Here is a 25,174-nt window from a genome sequence, read left to right on the forward strand (position 1 = left end):
GCCTCAACTCTGTCTTCGGCGGCTAGCCGCCATCGCTCGGTGGCCATCTTGACTCCGAAAGGCCGTCCGAAGTACGAGAACGGCGAAATCCGATAAGACCTTTGAAATCAAGATTCCCATTGGTCTGATAGCGTCCAGTAAGTCCAGACATGATGTCATTGATCGGTCACCAATAAAGCCGGAGCCGTTTTCATGTCACATTAGACGCTATCGATCGCCTTTCTGACCCGCAACTCGCTCGCTAGTTGTTTTATTTTCAGGCTTGGGAGCTTATTCAGCAAGCATGTGACACGTAGATATATTTAAGAGCTAATAGTGCTTTGCTTGCATTTGTACCGTAATTGATACTGTTGATGGGGCTTAAATGTAACCAAACACGTTGACCTCCACAATACGTTTAAAAAGCCTCAAAGGGACTTTAACGAGGACTCGTGTAATTTCACACCATTTTGAACGACAAACCAAAACATCCGTGATCACAAAGCCTCTTTCAATATTTCGACGTTTTGACTGGAACAAGCGCCAAGCCGCCGTGTAGTCATTTAAGCGGCACTCAACATGATTGTCTTGAAAACAAAAATGAACATCCGGCAAAGTGAATTGCATTTTCAAGCTCATTTTTTTTCCTGATCAACCTGAACAGGAAGGACAAACCACCTCGACTGCCCTTTAAACAGCACTTTGTCAGGATGTAGCTCGGCAAGAGAGACCCAAAATTAAACTGATTTAATTTCACGCAAGACTGCACTTGTGTTGCAAACAAATAGCGAGTACTTTTGTTGCCGTTTATGTAAATTCTAGCGGCAAATCTCGAGGATGTTGGAGAGGTGGCGGTAAGGTTGAAAAGTCAGGCCAGGAAAGAATGAACATTTTGCGCTAACCTGACACCAAAAGGCGAGCCATTATTGGGTCGCCGTTATTTTGAAAATAAACAAAACGCGAATACTCGGCGACAAACCAAGCTTGGGATTTTGCCATCGTGATCCAGACAAGTTGCAACCTTTTACACACGCCAGCTTTCGCTGACATTTACACAGCTCTAGTTCAGATTGCCGCAGGCTAACGTTGCTAACTGCCAAGATATACAGTACACTAACAGACACCGTACTATTAGTGGATGACTGCTGTCAATGCAAAAAATGATCTGCATTACTTTACAAAGTTAGTGGCTCAACTCTAATTAAAAACATATATTTCTTCCAACTGTAACCATGGGCTTTAAAATGGATTAATTAAAACCTCAGACAGCAATCGATTGTGTGCAATCGATTGGTTTTTAATCATGTCTGGAACGTAAAACGGAGTGCACCACTTCAGTCTCAGTTCAAATGGGTTGAAATCAGGAGCCCAGAACATAACAAAAAATAGGCAATTAATAAAAAATAACGCCACAAACCAATCAGTGAATCCTTGAATCTTAATTGAAATATATTATGAATGGCGCTGATTACATCCACGCACCCATTTCATCATCGGCCTCCTACATGGAAATGAACACGCTTCTTGTCAAAGGGCAAATTATAAACGGTCAAATCATATGGGGGGGGGGGGGGGGGGGGGGAGCTTTCACTAGAATCTTGCTGATTCCTCCAGGGCGGCCGCCTCCGCACCCCCACCCATCATCACATCATCCATGTGCACATGGATGGATGGCGGGAAACTGCTGGAGAGAGAAAGAACAGCGCGGAAAGATGGAGACGGGATAGAGACAGTCTGTTACCGCGACGGACGGATAAATGAAATCACCGGCTTGCCGTATCGATCGCCTAACAGGACGCTGGGCTGGAAGTGCGTCCACCTGACAGCCACTTGAAAGTGACTTCTGGACAAGCTTCTTTCCTGACGTGGTTGATGAAATTGCTAGTTAGCTTAAATGTTTAGTAATTCAAGCAAGTATCAAACTTCACTTGCAAACAGTCCACTTTTTAGTTTAGCATAATTGTGCTAATTTAGCACATTTTGAAATGCCATCTGGTTTATTGTACATCAATTTGAGTTGAACACTCTATCGGATGATAGTGTCAAACAACACCTCTGGCTCTGCCATGCAATTTCCTTCTCGGCTTCTTATCCAATATGCGGCGTGAATATTTTAGCGGCAACGCCTGTTCGCACAGCAGCTTTCCTTGAAATTGTTACATATTAATTATTGTCACTGCAAGCTGCCGCCAGTTTCTTTACATATTTGCACACTGCTGTGTCACACTCAATAAGGCAATGCTCCTCTTACTCGATGTTCTCATTCTCTTTTATTTCTTCTTCGAGACTCTTTCCAACCCCAATCTGTCATGACTGATTTGGTTTGGGTTTTCCCTTGAAGAATGTTGTCTGTTAAGGAAAAGCATCAAATTGGCTTCCTTGAAACGCTTTGTGCTTGCATAAAAAGGAGGATAACTGTCTCGATGTATTTTACACGCACTGTTTGCAAAACTATCGGAAAGAAACGACCGTATGAAATTACTGACGATCATGAAATTGATTCCAAAATAGAGCACAATTGCGGCAAATTCCTACTTTTGTAGCATACGGTATTTTCTATAGGTTTATTTTAATAAAGAAAACATAAATGGCCCAAAAATGTAACCCTAATAAAAGTTAAGGCCACCTCAAGACTTTGGTCATCCAAAATTTTCTCGAGTGTCTTTTTTAGCGCCCTAAAATCAAAGTATTTCTGCAGAACATGGCAGATTGAGAAAAGTCCCACTGGAAAATGAAGCCTTGAACTCAGCAGCAAACTCTGCCTTTTGTGTGTTTGCACCAACGCGTGCACTTACTTCTTTTCCACTCATTTATAAATGACCAAGTGTCCCCCCCCAGCACACACTTATGCACACAAAGACATAAAACAGGCTAAAAATAGCAAGCCCCGTGCACGTGTGTACGTGCATGTGTGCTGCCGTCCACATCTGTCATGTTAAAGCTAAAAGTTAGCCTAAACATGGAAACTTTTTACTTCCCTGCGTGTCGGAGTGTGTGGAATTACACACACGCATATGCACACACTGTGGCAGAACAAATGGAAAGATGGTCGCCACATAGCTCTACGGTGAAGTGATGCGGCAGGCAGCCTGGTGCGTGTTTAACTGCGTCGGCTTGAAGGCATACTGGATTTTAGTGGTGTGTGTGTATGCATTGTGTGTGTGTGCGGTGATATAATATTAATGCTCCCTGATGGAGCGTTGCACCACTTCCTCATCAAAGCGGAGCTCAGTGAAGGAACAAGACTCTTTAACATAGAGCATAACAAAACACTTAAAGGGCCAGGCCCTCTGTGTTAGCGTACAATAGGCGGGAATTGCAGAATTGTGCCAGATTATGCCATCTATAATTCAGATGTGGTATACTGACAAAAAGGTTCAGTGTAAGTATTTTCTTTTATAAAATGTTCATTTGGATTTCTCTTGTCTTGCAGGGATGTGATTTTTTTTATGTGAAATTTAGTGGGTATGTAAAAGACAAATAACTTGTTTTCAAATCAGACGAGTAAAAACTGGTCAAATATTTAAAAAATATATATTATTAAAAGTGAGGACAATTTGCAGTTCTAGTAATAACAGAAATTTGATGCACAATTTGTCTTTGCGGGCCACATAAAATGATGTGGCGGGCCGCATCTGGCCCCCGGGCCTTGAGTTTGACACCTGTGGTCTATATATATAAAAAAAAAAAAAAAAAAACGCCTGAATAAGACAATCTGTAAAACGAGTGGCATTTTTAGCTCCATTTAAATATTCCTGTCCACGATATCACAATACAGCTGTTACTTTAGCTTTTTTTTTTTTACCCGTCATCATCTCGTTGCTGAAATATATGACATTTTGCACGTGGCCAACACCGGTGATTATTACTCGACAGTGAAGTCGGAACAGGCTTGGATACGAGGTTAAGGAAGGCTGTCAGGTGCGTTGCTTATCAAGCAACAACAGCGCATTGCCAGCGGCCATGTGTGCACCTTGTGTGTGTAGATAATGCTGCTTCAAAGCTGCGAAGCCGAGAGAGACTCCACTGGTGTGATATCGTGACACTCCGTGCACTCATACTGCCGCATTAGTGTGTGTGTGGCATCAAGAGCCTGAAGTCATGGAAATAATTTAGCCAGTTTACACTGCTCCTCTAGACAATGAGGACTTGACAGTGAGTGTGTTTGTGTGTTTTTGTGTACGCGTGTGTGGGAAGGGGGCTGGGTCAAGAGGGCTGATGAAAAACGTGCAAAAAGAGAAAAGAGTGGTGATGTAAGGGGAAACTTTTTATCAGCTCTGTCTGCCCTTTCTTGGCTGGAAAATGATGCAAAATCGTGTGTGTGTGTGTCTTTAGTCAGCAGGAACAGAGTCAAAAGAAGCCCAAGTGGCATTTTCCCATTTTCCATGCATGCAACATCACTTGAAGCAAACAGTGGGTCAACATCTGCAAATGTCTTTGGAAATCGGAAAATCAGATGAAATTGAACGCATCGTGCAATGCTGGCCAATCAGAGAGAAGCGTGTTTGATGGTGAATGGAAGACACAAAGTTTTACGATAGATGGTCTAAAAATTTACCTTGACTATTGTCAGATTTTTTTTTTTAATTATCATTTTCCGAAATTTCTCCATAGACAAAACATGAACTTTAATTGTGTCTAATAGACGTCCATTACATTCCACCAAGTGGTGATTTTTATTAGCTATAAAATAAGAAATGCATTCTGATCAAGAACCTTCCAGAAGTGTTTTATGCCACATCACCACCAATCGCATTTTACATCTCCAACTTGTCTTTCTGAACATGCTTGCTCTTGCCCAAGCCCACCACCGCTCGGGTCCGCAACAGACCGCCAATCACACTGCCGGCCAATTAGAAGTGGGTTGCCTTGGTTACCGGTGCACACGCTGGCACTCTCGCTTCTCACCTCCGACAGCTTCCGCCTACTCGAACGATGGAATGAGGAACGGGTGAACAAAATACAAGATTGCACGACTGTGATTCCAGCATTTTTCTTGTTGTCGCATTTTGAAGCGAGTTTGTTTGACGAATGCAATCACAGTAAAAAAAAAAAAAAAAAAAAACGGCCTGTGCGGAAATAACAAACGGAGAGCTGCACACACCCAGGGTCACCTCGGAGGAGCAATCAATTAAATCTCAGAGTTACAGCGCATTCCTCTCAGGCTGGAGGAGGGGGGGGGAGGCACCTGAGAAGTTGCCGGAATTGAGGGGGTTAAACCAGACGAGCAGCAATTGTGGAAAGGATGGAGAATGGAAGGAGAAAACACGGGGAATCAAGCAGATGGCAGATAATGAAATGAAAGCCAAGTGTGGAACTAAATGGAGGCAGGGGGCCCATGAATCAAAGCGCCCAACACCTTCATAGCTGTTCCACTCTTGCGTACCTCTGAATTTTGCACGACATCACTTTTATCTAGCGAGAAAATTAAGCAAAGTGATGGAAAATGCTGGCAAAAAGAGAACTAACAATGCACATGTTAGGAAGAGCATTTTTTTTGGGTTACTGCTATGGGCTGGAAAGTGGAAATCCAGTTTGATGACTCGGCATAAAAGATAAAACTAATAAGTCAGCGACCACAAGGTCAGAGCTGGACCAAATATGTTGTGTGATGAAGGTCCCGCCCCTGAAAAGATTCATAGCACCAAGGACAAATACGTTCCCATTCCTGGGAAAGAGCTACAGCCTTGAGTTACGGCCTTGAATTTGTAGCGCTTATCTGTCATTTTACAATTTTTTTCCCCCTACATGAATCACAATGCCATCATTTTTCAAAGTAAAGTCACTGTGAGATTTGAGATGGGATATTTATATCTGTTGAATTGTCTGTCTAGATATTTTGCTGCACTGTTGGTGTGCACAATGTTTAGCATTAAGCATGTCAGCGTGGATTTCCGTGACAGAGAAAAAAAAAAACGATTACCCTACCATCGCTGTGTTAAGAGGTAATTTAAGGATCCGATTACATCAAAAACAAAAACAATGTATTGCTTCATTTAGCCTACGGGCCTTTTCAGGATTTTCTGATCGTTGCAACGTGTCCATCACACCAAAACAAGAAATTGGAATGTTTTTCCTTCTTCAAGTGAAAAAGAAAGAAGGATAGCAAATGCTGTGACTCGGGTGACGTGTGAAGGCGCGAGGAGGTCCTGCCACACCGCCTCCACCACCATCTTTAATTCAACCGATGATTTATATTTCATACGGACTCGCGGGTGAGTGAGCACGTTTTGATGTTCGGGAGAGAACAGAAGCGAGAGGCTTTTTCGTGGAGTTGCCACCTCACTGACTAAGGCTTCCATGTACTGTACGGGAAATAAAATGGAACGGAAATAAACTGTTTTTGTTATTAAAGACATTTAAAAAAAAAAAAAAATCGGACGTATGATTTTGATGTCTATAGAGATGATTTGATTTCTCGAACTGATTTCTCAAACTTTTTAATTTTCAGAATGCACGATAGGATATGCACGTTTAAAATATAACGGGAAGTTTTGCCATGAGTTCCTGAATTGTGGTGAATGTGTCTTGTGTGTCAACCTTATCATGAATTTACAACTTCTCCATCTGATTTGAAAAACCAGTTGGGTGTAGTTTTCCAGTCATTCACATCATTAGCTTATTTAGCATTTTTAGTTCACACTGTTAGCGAAACGTTGCTAACGCTTACATACTTAACCCTCCAAGTTGACATGAGCCCAGACAGACATAAGTGGAATCTATGGAGCTGCTAATAAACGTTTCACGGAGGGAATCTCTGAAGTGACGACGGGAATGTCATCATGATTCATGACCTCCTTGTTCTGTCGCTATCCCTCATTTTTTACCCCCCCTATTCTAACATCTATTCACCAGCCTTTTTAAGCCGTACACACTCAAAGTCAAAGCTACAGTAGAACAGAACACCCGAGTTCTGATAATCAAATGCCTTGATTATCCTTAAAATGATGATTATGATGACGAAGGGCAGAGTCACGATTACGATCCATGATGTCCGAGCTTTTGAATCCTCGACGGAGTCCTTCCCCCAACTTAATCGCTATCGATCGCTCCCTCCCAGCCTTCCTCCCGCTCTCCTCATCCTCTTTTCATTTCCTGTTTCCCGCCTATCGCCAACTCGGGATCGCCTTGATTTCTCGCTTTCCATTCCACGCCGAGCTGGCTGTCTTTTCCCCTGCGCGTGACCGATTGTCCCAGTCGTCACCTTGGTTTTTATTTTGATGATCACGTCGTGTGTTTTCTCTTTCTGACCTTCTGGTGGTTGCAGAAAACACGTTCTACTGTTTCAAAAATGAGAAATTGCGTCTGTAGGCTCTTTCGTAAAATAACACTTGAGACTTTTATTGTCCTTAAAAAGAATCTGCCATTCAAAAGTCTGAAATGCTTTTCACCAGGAAGTGAAAAATAGCTTAGGGGGATGAGTTCTAGAAAAATTTTATGAGTGCTACTGAGGATTTCTTTTTAATTTGTTGAATTTTTGAAGCGTAAAAGTCTTGAAAAAGCAGTTCCAAGAGGGACTTTGTGTCTTGTCTGAAAAGAATCTTTTGGGTACAGTGCTTTCCTTCAAGTGTGGAATAACACATCAGATCAGTGACAGTGTTATTATTGCCTGCAGATCATCACATAATCCTCGCGTAAACCTCCGCGACTGTTACGTCAGAGGGAAAAAAAAAAACACCGTGTTGACGTTTCTTGGAGGAGAAGATTAAGAAAGTTCACATCTGGCAGACTGAAAAATAAAAGGATAGGAACCAATGATGACGTCGCAAGCAAAACCCAGACAACGATGAGTTTCAACTCTTAACCTGAAGGACCCATCTGGTTCTGGGAGAGCTACTCGAGCTTTAACGATCGAACGTGGGCGGGCACGCTGACCCTGGAGCACATCTGTCGCACTTTGAACGATTCAAGTCAGTATGACAAATGCAAACCTGTAGAGTACAGCTTGTTGTTAGATAGTGGAGTGTGCTAGCGGAAATAGCTAAAGTAGCACAAAATGGCCACTTCAAACCAAAATGGGAGATTTTTTTGCTGTGTCGACTCATGATAGCCTAGCAAGTGTCACGCTTCCAAGAGAAACTGGCTTTGGGGTCCGAATTTTCAAATATAGCCGAGTACGCACTACTCATCTCATCGAGTTAGCATCCTCCATCTTTACATATATAGTTGAAATTTGGGAGTAATCTGACAAAATCTGTAAAGTCTTTGAAGGACTTTTGGGAAAATGCTGATGATGGCTATCAAAAGGTCACTTCAAACAAAGATTTTTTTGTGTCTTTTCGAGCATGGTGTCTTAAGATATTTTGCTAATGTTGCTAAGTAAAACTCACTTTGGGGGATGCATTTTTAAAACAGTTCAGTCGGATAAGTTCATTTTTGAAGCGATCTAAAGCACGCGAAAATGTCTCCTTTTTTTGTGGGTCAATTCATGATCGACTTGCCAACCAAATTTCATGTTGCCGAGTCAAACTAGGATCAAAATTTTCAAAATACTCAACGATACTACTCAGCTAATTTTCAGGAGTAAAGCTACCAAAGCTATACTACTTTAAATATCATTTTTTACCAGGTTGAATAGAACTGCTTTTTTTTCCAAAATGACAAGGCCCACTTGGACAAGAGTCCTAATCAATAAACGAACGGCAATGAATGCATCACGTTGTGCGTGCCAGTTAAAAATAAGTGTCGTCAAATGACTGCTATGTAGCGTGCTGATAAATACATGACAGAATGTTCCCACAATATTCAGCCCAAATACAAAACTAATTAAAACGAAGGACGAACATAAACATGAAAGCATTTTGCGGCATGAAAAGCAGTGAAGGAGAAGATTTGGCCTATCCAAACATGCACTCGACTTCATTCTGGGTTATTTATGTATGTCTTTGTGCCTCTTTACTTCCCAGAGACAGACACACACATGCACGCACACATTCTGGGGGGATATGCGGTCTTTCAAGCCATTCAATTACACAAATTGCTTCGCTTCGGCCACGCTCTGTTAGTTTCGGCTATGGGGTAATGGCACATGTTTGCAAACATGTCACACACTCATCCATGCAAGCACAAACACATGCACAGTCACATCGCAGACTTTGTCTGGTGTCCCGAGTGTTAAGTTGAGAGGAAAAGGCCGACTCAGCAGAGTAATTCAGCATTGGCGTTGCGGTTAGCTGGGTAGCTCTGGATTTTGAGCAGATTGGATTACCTTTACCCAAAGTTGGGTCGATTATTTTGACCCATCTAATGTGACATTTGTAGAAGTATTTTAGTTTAATTTAGGATTAATTTAGGATGTGGAGATACTGCCAACTACTGGCCTGGCATGCACACTACAACCTCAAATCAGCATCAATGAGAGATCGGTCACCAGGTTTATTATTCAAACAAATGGGGGTGGGAAAAAAACACCTCTCACAGTCGTCACGGCAACAATGCAGCGAGCGACCTTCTACTTTTTTCGGGCTAAAGACACACACAGAGGTAATCAAAACCTCTTTCGACAAGATCATAATATATATTTCAGCGCCAAAGGGTCTTTTGAAAAGTTTCAGTCTTCCGCCATGGGAGGCTGAATTTTAATGTCAGAGCTCGGGGTAACGACGCGGCCGTCTCCCTTGGCAACACCGGCCAACGCAAACGTATTCTCTGGTGCTTTTGTTCGCCTTTCCAGTCGCTGCCAAATCCTCAATCTTTGTCGGAAATGCTTGCATTCGCAGCAGGTCTCGCACATGGCGGAGTAATTTATGGACCAGGAAATCAAACTTTAAAATCCACCCTTTGTTTTTCAGAGAAAAGGGAGAGCGGAACTTCACACTCAGCTTGGGCTTTGATGAAAATCAAAAGTTCTTTTCAGGGGGGATAAAAACCACTGTAGTGAGGCGACTTCTTTCAAATGTCAGGAAGATTAGAAGAGAAGGTCCGCTGATGAGATGAAAGAGTGGAGGTGAAGCGTTTTAGGAGGGAAGAGGACCGAGATGAAGAAATGACATTCTGTGAGTGAATCAAGAGTGCGAAATATGATATCAGGTACAGCCATCCACCGGAAATTGGGTCTTCAATTATAACCGTCTCAAGGACCCATGCCGGAAATTGAGCAGGAAGTCGGCCATTTTGATTTCAAGTTGTGGTCGAAAGATGTTCTAGCAGCCAATACAGATGCTTCATGTAAACATGGCATCACAAAATATGTTTTCATTGGTTGTTAGGCTACTACACGCTCTTTTTACTTAGTGTCGTCGATTTTTTAATTACACGGCTTACGTGTCGCAGTCGCCCTTGGCTAGAACTCTCTGTCACTTTCTCTCTCCCTTCATAGCTTTGAGCGTATGCTTAGAACGAAGCCCTGGTCTCAGCAGGCGGTTCTTTTTGGAAGTCGGTGCCGGCAGATGATTAGCACAGATAATGTCGAGAAGGGGAAAACAATAGCCAAGTCATCCTCAGCTGCTTTTTCTCTCCTTTGATTGGATTGCACAAGTGCGAGAAAGAGCAAAAGTTTTATCGAAGCTCCCAAAAGTCGATTAATTCATCAGAGGAAGAAGTAGCCTAATAATAAGCAGGTCGCTTTCAGAAAGGAGACTGCGTGTGCGTTATTAATAAGTACGCTAAGTAGGTCAGACATTGTGGAATTGGCCTTCTTAAGATTATTAATTTTTTTGTTACAAGAGTAGATACTGTGCTCACGACGGGAGGCTAAGACGCTTAAGCGGCTTTAACACCTTCCCTCATTAAACTTTGCTGTTAGCGGCTACGCTACGTTTGTGTACTGCTAAAACACCCCTGAGAATGAGCCCGCTGGAGGTCAAAGCACAATAGAGCGAGGAGTCAGCGTGTGTGCCTTCACGCCGAGATAACGTATTACCGCAGATTTGTATTCATTTCACAAAGATGTACTTAAACTCTGACATGGAGCCACCCGCCGTGCTCGAACACTCATCAGTCCAAAGTGTGTAGAAAACGCGGCACGCACAAACTCCGCGAAGTCGACTGATGAAACAACGCGGTCGTTATCAAAAAAATATTTCCCTGTTCTAGATTCGGTGAGCGTAGACAAGATCGCAGGTAGCGGCTATTCTATTATTACCCGCCTGAACCAGGACAGCGCAAGTAGGGAATGGAAGCAGGCCGGAATCCGCTGGGAAACACCAACCTTGCCTTTTTTAAATCCCCAAAAGCAACCCGCTGGGAAAATGAACGGGGGCTAACCGCTGGGAATAGAAACGAGAAGGTCTGCTCAGCCTCTGAGAAAATCTGTGACCTCACTGCATGCCAGAGAAGGAACGCTTCAACGTCATTCATTCGTTGTTGGAGTTTTGCAAAGGGCGGGACGCGGCGTTCATTTTTGCTTTTATAAATGTATGCCTATATATAAGTAACAAATGTGATTTTAGGAAATGTTTGTTTGAAGGACCCCTGGAAATAGTCAACAAAATGGCTGCTCTGATTGCAGACGTGTTTTTTTTGGGGCATGGCTTCTTCAGACATTTTGAGGTGTCTACTCATAATAGACTTGCCGATCAAATTTCAGGTTGCTAAGTGAAACTGACTGCGTGGGCTGAATTTTCTGCCTTTAAACCGCATGTTCAGACTCTAATGAAAATGGATGAACTGCCATCTTACTTCAATGTGTGTGTTTGTGTGTGTGTTGTGACAGATGTCCTTCCATGCTGCTTCCCAGCAGAGGGACAAGCTTAAAGTTCACTGGGGAACGCCTCTTGACATTCAACCTCTGACACGAGACAGAGTGCTGGTGAGACAACAAAAAGGCCGCGCACAAAATGCAACGTACGCAAAATGCACGCCCTCTTAAATACCTTAGTCTTAGATTTATTTATATAGAGTAGTGCAAAAAAAACGACATCCTTCTGACCTTTTCCAGACCTCTGCTGCTTTCTAAATAACGACAGCGCCACCAGGAAGCAGCCTCCACAAAACAATCTTCCAAATGCTATTCATAAAGACCAAAAGTTCAATTTACATGCCTGGAAGGTAGAGAAAGATCTCAGTGGGTCACCATTTTGAATTTTCATCAGGGTGGACCCGCGGGGGACACTTCACGATGCACCTAGCTGCCTTGTGGGTTTAATGTAATAGTCTGCTTGGAGAGCTGAGCGAAACTCATCAAGTGGCCACCCGAGAGGCCCGGCTGCGACCTCCTGACCGCCTTTATGAAAAAAAAAAAAAAATGGTGGCGGAATGTCCCGGGAAGCAAACTCATTAAGCGCGAGTAATGACTTATCCCGGGCTAGAGAGTCGTCGAGATGGAAGGTGATAGAAGTCGCACTGTAAAATGATATATAATAATATAATACAGCCTTCGAAAAATGAGTATTCTATTATCGCTGTGGGGATTAGGAGTTGGTTTAAAAAGCACCTTGGAAAAATTCAGTAAAGAATTATCATGCCGTCACGCACACGGCCTTCGTTTTAATGGGGTAAACAAGGAAATCGATGACTGTGTGTGTGCGTGCGTGTGTGTGTGCGTGGACAGTGAGTAATGTGTGTCAGCGTGCATGGCCTGCTCTGATAACCCATGATGAAGGAGGAAGGCTTGATCGATAACACACACACACACACAAACACACACACACACTGTACAGTGGTTCTCAAAGCTTGGATTCCGCCTGAAAATTTGCAATAAATATAATATCATTAAAGAAAAGGAAACAAATGTAATGTGGGAATTTATTGGTCCTCCCTTCCCAACTTTTTAATTGCAATGATATTTTGGGGTACACATGCTTGTTATGTTTAAAATAATAAGGGGGGTCCTTAGAAAAAAAAAATCTTCTCTTTAAGTTGTAGATACAGTTTATACACATACCAGTGCAACTTCCCATTTTTTTTTAATCTTCGCGAATGGAAACATTCCTACGAGAGTCCCCGGAGACGAAGTGAGAGTTCGAGGGCAGGAAAGGGGTGAAGAGAGTCGAGGGAAATAGAAGTCTGTGCGGCTCGGCTTGAGACAGAACCTTTAACACTGCCCTTAAATACAACCTTTTCGCCATGTTGCCATTCTTTGGAAAAAGGCAGCAAAATGTAACGCTAACAGCAAATTTAGCAGATTTGAATTGAGAGACGGAACAGATGGGAGCGTGTGTCAACTGCGTGAAAATGGAAAACTGGATGATGTTTAACACCCAACTATCATCAGCATTTAATTATCAGATTGCAGGAATCATAGTTGCAGTTATGTGTCACTGATTAAGAGGAGGGTTTTTTATTTATTTTTTTATTTTGCCATAAATGAACTTGTTGAAAATATACTTCCAGTAAAAACTATCTGCAATTAGTTTGGATTCAACTTTAATTGGACTGCACTTTAAAATGCAGGAGAGATGACTTTTCAAAATGTCAATTTAGAGAGCTCCTGGTCAGCAAGTTGTGCTTTTACATTCTAATTAAATCTGAAAAAGACTTGAGTCTACCTTTTAAAGTTTTTTTTTTCCCATCCCACACAATTTAAAACTGCTTTCAGGTGCCCACCAACAGCGAACAACATGGCTGAATGCGAATGAAGTGGACCATCATGAAAATATATCGTGTTTGAGGTTTCACACACACAATTAACTGTACTATTTTTTTTCTTAATTAAACCAGAAAGACATGCTCTGATTGTCAAGGAAGAAACAGAAACTATGAAGTCGTTATTAACCGCTTTGACAAATTGAGTCTTGTATGTTTTGTTTTTTTAATTTCATACCTGATTTGTTGGCAGGCACAAATGTCGCCGAGCGATTCAAAGAGGTGGAGCGCTAGCTGCTTGAGGCTAAGAGCGCTACTTGAGTGTGAGGTGTCTAAGAAGAGCTCACTTAAGATGACTGACCTCCGTTGACAACGGCTGTTATTGACCCACTCGAAATTTCTCACGCACAGCGAGCACACCCTGAACGCGTTTGCGCCTGTTTATGTGTGTCGTGGGCGTGAGCTTGGATTAGAAAAAAACAAAAAACATTTCCGGGATACTTTTGTGCTGCACACTTGCATTTTTAATGAAAGTGTTCGCAAGATGAAATTTAATTGTTTTAGAATGGTACATCCCTTAGCGTTAATCGGAAGCCGCTCTGACTTCCCAAAATGTCGGTGACCCTTGTTGTAAATCGTCACACCAAATGGGAAGTGTGTACTTAAGAGCTCCCGCGCCAATCCAGACATGAACGGGAGAAACGCTCATCACAGCTTTAATTACATATTCGACTCACTCCCTGCCGCTCTCCTCCTCTTGGCTCCAGTTTACAGCCAGACGTTTGTCACTTGGCCATCTTCCTTGCGGCTTTCTCTCTCTCCCTCGCTTTCCCTCTGGGTGAAGCAATGGAAACAAGACCGTGGCTCTTTCCATTTCCCCTCACCCCCTCCCTCCTCCCGCCTCTTCCTTCCCCGGTTAATGCCGAGACGGTAAAGGGAGTGGACGAAGGATTGGCGAAATTTTTTCCCACTCTGGCAAAATGTAGTTCTATCAAACTTGGTGTATTTCTGTGTGTGTGTGTTTGAATCAGTCGACGTCAGCGCTTGCTGCCGATCTCTTCTCCGCAGGTGTGCAGAGAAACACTTAAAGCATTCACAAATAGCTTTCACCCGACAGCGGGGTTCTGATTGTCCTCTGCGGGCCCTTTGCACTGGAAGTGTGATTGCAACCATTTCAAGTTAAAAGTCAACTTCAAGTTAAAAGTTACAATGGATCATCACCGAGAGGCTAACCGATATTGAATCAAAGTTCTAACACGGAAGATAGCGAGTAAGAAATATTGTAGCCTCGGTAAACAAACACAGTGCGGCTCAGCTTCTGACTAGCAGTGTTTTTAGCAGTATAGCAGCTCGTCATATTGAGCCAAAGCAGAAGACTATCAAACTACTGATGCCGCACTTTTTATTTTGTAGCCATCCAGCGAGTCCCCCTTAAAGGGAATCAAACCGTTAAAAAATGTATAGCCCGCCCACACTCCGTACGCGCTAACCTTTAACATCATTAGACTTCTTTCATCTCTTTGAGGACGCTTGTGTTTTCATTGTAATTTCCTCCCACTCGCCAGCAATCTGGACTAATATTACGGCAGAAGACGCCCACGGTAGGAAAAAGAAAAAAAACATCTCCTGTTGATTGAAGGGAGACCAGAGACCAACTGGTGCTTTAATATTTGACTAAAACGCTTCGGGGGCTCGCTTGTAATATGGAGTCTCTACTTTCATGCACGAAGATGTGTCGGAGCGATCGTGTGAGTCTCCCAGGCTGACTTTTTATAATGGCGGCGTATGCCGAGAGAGTATAAGACTATAAGGCAAACATTAAAATTACTCTAATTTCACGCACTAGCCATCCAGCTTTGTAGTGCTCGCGATATTGCTACTGGAGGGGAGAGGAAACAAATGTTGGACGTTTAAAATCGGAAATTATTCAAGTCAGATGAAGAATAACTTCACCAAAACGATATTATATTAATTTATATAACAAATTTAATTTAATTAGTTGATTTATATAACTATTAATTTATATAACAAATTTAATTTAATTGATATAACTAGTATATATATATAAAATGGGGAAATAATTATTACAAATACACAAGTGGACGAGCAGATGAAAAGGAAAATGTATGTCACGTTCAAAGAGACGACGCGGCAATGAGCGCATAGCGATGAAAGGCGTCGAGTATCCCTGAGAGAAAATTAGCGGGAGGTTGAAGGAACATCTTTTGGATGTGGATTTACGAGAGGGGAGGAAAGGGTAGAGCAAGAAGATGGCCCCAGGCCTTTCTCTTTAGCTTCCTCCTCATTCTCCACCTCATCCTCATGGGAGTCTGTTAGAAAAGGATGATAACCTACAATATAGCCGAGTTTAATTGTATGCATATAATATTTTCAATATCTAGATTTACCGCTTCCACATGCTTTCAATGCATTGATCAAAACAGACTTCAATCTATTAAGACACTTTTAACTTATATTCCTTAGTGCCTGTTCTCATCCTTTTATTGTAAAAAAAAAAAAAAAAAAAAAAAAGGAAACCATCATGCAACATAACCTCAAGGGAATGTAAAAAAACCTCACGAGTTCTCCTGGTATGACTAATTTGGCAATTTTGCAGGATCCCTGCATGAAAGAAGCTTAAGTTACATGAATATGCTTTTTTATTCAGTTTTGTTTTCAAAGCAAACACTTCCATTTTTTTGTGAACTTTTAAGTTGAGAAAGGGGAAGCTGTCAGCGGTTGGGTTAGTTCGGTGTAGCTTCTGGCCCGACTGTAGGATTTCCTTCTTGTTTTATTTTTTTGCTGACTTTAACCCAACTAACACGCACACAGTTTTAGCATACGATGGCGTTAGCAGTGCTGTGCTAATACTCAGGTCGACTGTGACATTTTAGGGTTTTTGGTCCGAGTCATAAGAAGTTTGGCGCCGGCGGCGGACAGATTGTGTTGTTGTTCAGAGTGTGTGTGTGTGTGTGTGTGTGTGACAGTGTGTGTGTGTTTGTGGAAGGATTCTGAGTCACCACAATGGCCACTGGTAAATGAGCTACATTCTGTTATGCTGTTATATTGCAAGGTTGGGATGAAACATGCCAAATCATATTTTGCCATCAAGATGAATGGAAATGCCATTAATCCATTCCAGTCTTTACAAAAAAAAAATGATTTTCTGAATTTTTTGCAGAGGATAAAGAATATATGTCTATGAAAACTGTTATAGTGGCAGTCTACAAGTGTTGCTGCACCCTTTGTGTTCAAATACCCATCATTTAAAGCCTTTAAACTTTGCCACGTAGATGCTAATCATTAGCCTGCCAACGAGGGTTTTGTTTTTTATTTTCTTTGGCCACAACTCCTTTAACTTAGCTCTCCCTTGGCTCCACAATTGTTTGTTTTTACCCATAAATAGCTCGATGATTCAGAGTTGATTACATCTCTAACTAGTATGTCGTACATACACGAGCCACTTTGAGGATCTGAGCTTTAGCGCTATTGCTATCAAATCGCTAAGCCTGGGATTGTACACCCTGGCGCTCCTGCAGGTCAGTTTACACTGCAGTAAGCGTGTGTGTGTGTTTGTGTGCGTGCATGTGTAGTTGTGTTTGTGTATATCTATAATGCCATTTCCAGTCTTCACCTCCGATCCACCGCAGTGATCTGGGTCGCTAAGCGGCACAAATCAACTTCTCCTCTGAGTTATCGTCACTTGGTTCATCATCCTTACATTCTCATCGACAGGAAAATGTCAGGATCATGTCGCAATCGCCAGCTTTGCTCTCTAAATGTCAAGTTCATCTTTATAGACAAGTTGCATGCAAATCATCCGATTCTTAAAAGGACGGAAACCTTATCGACGTTAATACCTCAGCATGCTGATTAGTCACAAGTCTTCCATGGATTCGAAGTGACATAAATGAAAAAGCTGCTGACTTAATGAAGAAAGAGACAAGTGTTCCCATTCGTGGCCTAATTTTTCGGCGAGAATTTCCAACCCCTGATTGATGAATTAATAGATCCTACACCATGTTGGCAATATTCCGTTTGGAGTGCTCATTAGATTGGTGCTCCTGACAAAGAAGGCTGAGCAAAGTGACAAAAAGTGCTTGTTTTACAAAGAGATGGCTCCCTCGTGAATATTCTCCACTTTGCAAAATGCATGTAAATATAGTCAGTCGCAAATGAGCACAATCTGGAGTGTGCTTTCATCTCACCGAACAATCTGGGCTTTTATGTTATGTCGCCACGAGCACGTTTGTACTCGAGTCCATTTCTGGTTCTGTCCTTTTTTGGATAAGCTCCTCTGGTGTTGGACATTGCCCACCAAACTATGCATGCTATGCTAACGTGCTGTAAACACAATGGCTACACAGTGAGGAAGAAAGCCAGGAATAGGTGTAACGATGCGCTAACGGCGAGCTAACGTGGATAGCTAACGACCGGCCGCTACGACTGCAGACTCTGTTGAATCTCTCGTTTGAAAGAAGTGGAGCGAGTTGACGCAAAGGACAGAGCTCGAGTTGAAGGAGAAGAAAAGGATCTTATTTGTAAGAACAAGGCGCAGTCGGCGACTCGCTCTCCAACTGGAATGAATCCAAAGGAGAACAAAAGGGAGGAAGAAAAGATGACGTCCTACTAACAGTGAAGCAACATTTAGTTTCAGAATTAAGGCCACAAATATTAGTTTTAACCCTAACCCCTAATTTCAAGCCCATCCTTGACCATAATAGAGAAATCCAAGAACTAATATTGTAAAGTAGTCAGTATAAGAAGTATCTTGCCCGACACTGCATCATACTATAATAGCTCCACGAAATACAATATGGAATGGAAAAAAAAACACAACATTGTGTCACTGAGTGTTTTTCTCGCCTTTTCTACTCCGCATTCATCCTTTCCTCTGTTTCTCTGCATTGATTACTCTGTGGCACCTCTTCTTTCAACCCTTTCCCCCCCTCCATTGATTTCACAGAGGGCCTCCTCGGTGTCAGCGCGGCACAATAAGCAACATGGAGTACGAGAGAGCGAGAGAGGCTCAGCCGAGTGTGAAAAGACTCACGACTTCTTACTACAATTTGGCCGCTGTTAGCGCCGTAACCCACGGCAACACGGGACGAATAAGACGGCATGAGGCAGACTGGGGGTGGAAAACACACAAATGACACAAGATGTGTTTAATATTTGGATTAGTTGAAAAAAGAGCACTGAAGAATACCGTTAGCGATGTGTTCATTGTAAAAACCGGTTGTACCAAAGCCGTAACGGAGTTAGGAGAGGTGTGTGAAGTTTAACACATGACATTTACTTCTCACGCCCAGTTGTGTTGAAAATAATTACTGCTGATGTCATGGGTGTCTTGATCGTGGGACGATATTGGCACTGATATAACACTTGAATGGGTTCTGTGTGGAAGGCACAATAAAACTAAAAAAAACACTAAAATTAACAAATAATAATACATGATAAATGAATATTGAGTGAGTTTTGGGGGTTCGTGGAAAAAAAAATCTCTTCAAATTTCAGCTGACGGAGCAATTATGAATTGCTGATGTCATTTGTGTCATGCAAGCTTGACCAAGTGATGAAATCTCCACAATGGAAATTACTTGACAACAGATTTTGATTTACTTCCTGGAGCCTCACCCTGACGTCTCATAGTAGTAACCTGGGATTCGCTAAGTGACGATGATGATGATGAGCTTGCCAACCCCGTCGCCAACCGAAAACATTTGGCCACCGCTGTAGTGCCCCAGTGACCAAAATAAAACAGAGATGGGCTCCCAGTAGCTGCCAGCCAAAAAAATTACAAACTAAACACTAGTGCTACACAATCAGCCTGCACGTCGTCATCCATTAAAGCCACTTAGCCCAAACAGGCAACCCGGCCAGGAACTTTCACAAGCTTTTTATGACTTTGTTTAAAGTTGCATAAGGATGCTTTAAATTCCTAATTATAATCCAGAGGTGGCCAACCACGTCCCGCCCCAGGATTTGATCTGGAAAATGCACAAATCTATAATATGAATTTCAAGGATATATTATATAGATAATTTTTGGTAAATAATCAGAAATAACCTATGTTGAATGCTGAATAGGAAAGTAGTAATTAGTATTTTTAGAGGAAGCTCATCGATGACACATACAAGCGTGCTCGCCCTTTCAGTTCTTATTCAAACAATTTCTCCCAACTTTGTTTGCATCCCAATTCTACAATTAACAATGAAAAAAACAATGAAAAATCTTTACTGTGGCTTTAAAATCCTCAAACTGAATACACACATATCCACATCCAGTACATTTACACACGGAGGAACCCAACACTTGTGAACATGCGTCTCAAAAGGCCAATCTGTGCTGTTTAGTGGAGTGTGAAGTCCCAGTGTGCCGTGTGTGTGTGCTGTGTGTGCGGTCGTTGTGTGTGTTTGTGTAGGAGGGAGCCTCATTTGAATCTGCACCTCGTTTCTCCTGCCTGTTTATGGAAATTGCATAAATGGCGCAGAGGAATGTGTGTGTGTGATTGTGTTTAGAGTCAAGGGCATTTTTCAAGCTCACAAGGTCCAAAACTAGACAAACAATTCGTGAGTGCTCCTACGTTGGTCTCATCCGTGAAGCTCTAACAGACGTCATTAACCAACATTGGCTACATGCGAGGAACAGGCTGCCAGTCCTCATCAGTGTGTCTAATTTCAATAAAAAAGAACCGCTGACCTACTTCTAGTACCAAGCCCATCTGGACCAGGTTTTATAGAAATGGAAGATGAAGTGTGCCGTGAGGTGCTCTCGATAAAGAGCCTCCATCAGGAGATGCCAGGCTTGGTGGAAAAAAAGGCTGCAGCGTGAAGATTACAAATTCACATTAAAATGTGTCTATTGTCCCTTTAAACCTGGTCAAATTTTAAAATGAATAATTTGATGGATGACTGACGCCCCAAAGAACGAAAACGGCGACACTCTGTGTGATTGACGTATTGTACATACTCAACTCGTCCTCATTTGGGAGAATGCTAATCCACTAAAGTGCTTAAGGAAGATATTTTAATTGCCAAATAAGGCCTTTGTCGATGCTTTTAACAGACATGCCAATATTGGCCACTTGGGAATAAATAAGGCAGTTGAGAAGAGAAAAAAAAAAAAAACTTTGGCCCACTATATAGACATGTTGCACTATTAATGTATGAGCCACCTTGCAGAATAGAATTAAACAAAGTCATATTTTCTACAAGTTAATATTCGCTAACATGCACGATGAACACAACTACTAGAAATAATCAATGAAGTCAGAAACGTTAATGTAATTGGGGCAGCAGTAGCTCATCCGGAAGACTCTGGAATGACGAGAAACAGTGCAAGCAGGGGTCTTAAACGGATAATCACCGAGCCAACACTCCAATCATGGACCGGTCGAACTACTCGTAGGCGTTGGCCATAAACCAGCGAATGGTCACCATGGCGAAAGGTCTATCGGTTCAAAGCTGTGAACTTTATTGCGGTCTAGTAAGAGAGAGACGAGGGGGGGGACCTTTACCGCAATGGCTGATTTACGGTACAGGCTCGCCCACCATGCGCTAGTATAGAACCCCCGAATGAGCGGTTGCACCAAAAAAACAGGTTTCATGGCCAAAAAAACAAAAAAGACAAACGGGTTTTTGTTTTTCCGTTTATAACTTTAAATGTGAGCCTTGGGGTTTGTCCGAGGGTGAAGTAATGCTTTCCGAAAAAATACAATGTAATAATCGCTCCCGAGGGTAGGCGTGAGTAAATCTCCTTGTCATCAGTGAGTTTCAGTTTAAGTGACAATAGCACAAAACAAAATACGGGTTTGGTCACTCATGGGTATAAGCTTGCTTCATCTCCTCATGCACAATGGAAACGCGTCAACCTCGGTCATGACTCGTAACAATTGTTTTTTGTCAGATAAACAGCATCCGATGGTAAATAACCGGTTCTTCTTTTTTGTGATGGCTAATGGCTAAAACAAAAAGCCCGACTGTTAATGATTGCCCCTGCAACGCCCCCGTACGACTCATCTGAAAAACGGGTGTTAGCCTTTGGTGTGCGTCAAGTTGACGAGCTTATCGATCGGCAGGGCTGTTCGCGGGGTAATCCTCCCCGTGTGATTTATCGGAAACTGCCTCTGCTTTTAATTCCTCCCTGCTTAAGATTCGAGCAACAAATAACCCAGTTTCCCAACATCTTCAGCCCGGTGCCACGCGGCGGACGGAACCTGCTGAGCGTGCAGAGCGGGAGCGGGATCGATAAGAACCCTAAAACAGATTAAACAGATGGCCAGTGGAATCCAAAGAGCAGTGATAGATGCGAGCCACATACAGTACGGGAGTCGCAAAAAGGTCTCGGACTTAAAAGTCTTAACCTATGGCAAAGACCAAGTCAAGTTAACCCATTTTCACAATGCTAAAGTGAATATATTGTTTCTTATCTGTGGATTCTAGAATCTGAATCAGAATTACACAATTCAAAATCTCGTTCGGTCATCTGCGGCAACAAACAAACGAACGGCTTGCTAGCAACACAAAGCGCCGGCTCGCAATTTAGGAAACTTTCAGTCCCGGCACTCTTAAGTCAAGGTACTGTACATTTCAACCCTTGGCTCAAAGTCCTAAAATGGACACCCTCAGTTAACTCATATGACCCCAGCTCTGCCTTCAGCAGATCAAACCAACGTCCTAATGGAAATCGAAAGACAAAGGAGAGGACAGATTGATAGAGATGAAGAAAATAGGTGTAAGAGTTGAGCGAACCATCGTTGTGACCACATCGCACCTCGCTTCTTCATCAACAGCATCCACGATAGTGTGGCTACTCACAAGATCTCGTCGTTCTGGAACTCCAGTACGCCGTGTGCGTCCTCAAAGTCCTCGCCGCCGCCCCTCGCCGTCCCCTCTACCGTCTTGTAGGGCAGCGTGACCACGCCGCGGGCGCCCGACGTCCTCAGCACTTTCACCTCCATGGTGCCCACGCTCTCGCTCACGTGGAACACGGGCTCCTCGAACGTGAAGATTCCGGCGTGGTCGTCGTCGAAGATGGTGACGGTGGCTGTGGCCGGCAGGCCCAGGCAGGCTACCGAGTCCACGTGGTTAGCCGACTCGTCCTCCGTGGGCTCCTCGCCTTCTGTTGTCAGGACTTTTACGTTGGACAGGTGGATAAGGAAGTTCTCGTCCTCCTCGAAGATGTCGTCATCGATGATTCCCACGCGGATCTCTTTGACCGTCTCGCCGGGTTTGAACACCACCACGCCCTCGGTGAACTCGTAGTCCGAGCCGGCGTTGGCTGTGCCGTCCTCGGTCCGGTACTCCACGGAAATGGTCTTGGCCAGGTTGCCGCCGCGTCGCATGACGTTCACCGCGACCGTGCCGCAGTTCTCCAGGCACTGGTAGGTGGCGGGTTCGAAGAACACCTTGGAAATCGGGTCATTGTCGCCGGCGTCGGAACACATCTCGTGCATGCTGACGGCCTTGCGCGCCTGGTCGGCGGCGTGTTTCTTCAGGATGTTGCCCGCGCCCGTCATAAGTCGGGTGGCCTGGCAGCGATAAAAAGCCCGACTTTTTTGCTGCTGGCTCAGAACCTGGTAATTGGCCAGTTCTATTAGCTGCTCCACCTGGATACAACACACACAAAAGAGGGTTGGGTTTAACATGGGACGATGTATTTACTCAGCAAAATTCTGAGGGACTTTCTCCGAGACATACATTTCATAAAGTACTAGGCTGATAAGGCGTACTTGTTTAATTTCACACTTGATTGGTGAGCAGGCACTGCAGAGACCCAGCGATTTGTATACAAGCTATTAAAAAGTCGATTGTTCACAATATGCAGATGCGTCACAAGATACATTGAGCTTTCCGAAGCATGAGCTTGAAAAGTTTGCGAAAGGCTCTTCTGCAGAAAGATAAGATCATTGAGATTCTTTCCTTGCCGCCGTCCTTGTATTCCCCTTTGGCATGTCAAGTCAGATCATAAAAGTATCTTGGTATAGCAAAGGTATTATGTCAGCAGATAGGATCTAAAGCAGCGCTGGTGAGCTTAAATCATGCTGTGAAGACGACCTCACAAATTCACTCGTACTGGAAACAAGACTATCTTGGGACATGGATGCGCTTGTAAAGCAAGAGAGTGAGGAAGATGCTACTATAAAGCAGAGGAGGTGAAACCTGGAAATAATACTCAGCTAAGAAAGCCGTGTAATGCCTCACAAAGCCTTGCATGATCTGTTTTAGGGCGTTATTAAATCTGCGAGTGCGCCTAATGTCGGAATTCATCAGCATGGCTTACCGCTCGCTCGTTGGTATAAGTTGATTGCAAGTCTTATTCAGGCTAATAAGCATGGAAACTGTTTGGCTGCACACTTATTGGCTTCCATTTTCTGAATATGATTCCAACTTTGAAACTTCTCCGAACTCGAATGCGAACTGCTAAACCTGGTTATCAAAGTCGAAAGGTAAGCAAAGCTTGTTGTGTTAGCATTGATTAGCATTAGCTAACCATGTTACCAGTGTCTCCACAATCACGACAACAAGACAGTTTGACAAGTGAAGTTAAAACTGTTACGGCTAAAACGGCCAAGCCCAAAATACACAAAGATATTTTAACAAGAGTAATTTGATGAAAAGCTAACCGATGGTGTTTCTCGTGCAAATAATGGCTGATGGTTTTTGGTGTCTACCCTCGTTCAATCAGAACAAAGAGCCTTCTCAGGACCTAGTCAAACCAGTTCTAGCATTCATCAATTATTGTCGGAGTGACGTAGACACACAACAAACAGCCTCGGGACAAAGAAAACTCACCTCTTTGTCTGGATGCTTCTGTTTGAGCTCCTTGAGAATCTTGGCCATGTCTCTACGGGTTTCCTCCTCGTCCAGGTCTTTCTCGTCGATATCCAAACCCAACGGGCCGTCCAGGAAGTCCACTCCGTGAGAGTTGAGCATCTTGCCGTCCATCTCGATGTCCACCTTGAGGTGTTAGGGAAGTCGACTTTAAAAAATTGTGCTCAAGGGACACATTTGATTTTTAAAAGTAAATGTATGAAGTCGATAAAGTAAACAAACAATTTTGGATGATGTCATGCGGATACAAATTCAGCTCACTTTAAAAGTTGACATGTGTTTGACACGCTACAATCCCAAAACTAGCGCCACTGGTTTTCGTGCAAGTGGCTGCCAACAACTAATTTCATCAGGCAGAAACAAGTCCATCATCTGATTTTTATTTCATTTTTGCAGCCGTCAGGGCTCTCGAGGTTGTACAGGCTTGATTGAGAATGACTTCCTTTTCTACTTGAGGCAAATTGGCAATTTAACACTGTAGGAATTTGCATATCGTTTGCTTTCTCGTCCTCGTCTGTCTGTACTCCAACACTACATATTTGGAGCGCGAAGCTCAAAGAAATGCCACGGGTCTTTTGAATGAAGACGAGATTCTTGTTTGGAAGGAAACGGAATCTGAACTTTTCAAAAAAGAAAACCCCCTATTATCAAAGCACTAAAGGATTGCGTTCACTGGCAAAATTCCCATCAAAAGAGTATTTGCTGACAAATAGGCGCAACACATACATTTTTAAGTAAGTTCCTTTTTTCACTATCTTAAGAGTCAGCTTTTTTCTTCCTTCTGGAATAGGGGATGATGTTGACCTGGCAATTATCTCCCTTAAGATTATATTTTAATGGTAAACAGTGGTACATTCCTTTTACACCACCTTAAAAGTCCATACATTTTTTGGGAG

General features: G+C 43.0%; 1 protein-coding gene across 2 annotated transcripts in view; it reads right to left on the bottom strand.

Annotated features, from left to right (window-relative positions):
• slc8a1b (solute carrier family 8 member 1b) overlaps nucleotides 1-25,174 on the bottom strand; it is a 57,554-nt gene that overhangs the window by 25,613 nt on the left and 6,767 nt on the right. For both annotated transcript variants that reach the window (XM_088385654.1, XM_088385653.1), the window contains exons 3-4: nucleotides 24,240-24,404; nucleotides 22,263-23,053 (exon numbers count right to left, since the gene is read on the bottom strand). In XM_088385654.1, coding sequence (XP_088241780.1) covers nucleotides 22,263-23,053; nucleotides 24,240-24,404 — 956 coding nt within the window. The remainder of the gene's footprint in view (nucleotides 1-22,262; nucleotides 23,054-24,239; nucleotides 24,405-25,174) is intronic.

The sequence above is a fragment of the Syngnathus floridae genome, chromosome 9 (assembly GCF_059516105.1).
Source record: "Syngnathus floridae isolate MCC-2025c chromosome 9, RoL_Sflo_1.0, whole genome shotgun sequence".
Classification (NCBI taxonomy): Eukaryota; Metazoa; Chordata; class Actinopteri; order Syngnathiformes; family Syngnathidae; genus Syngnathus; species Syngnathus floridae.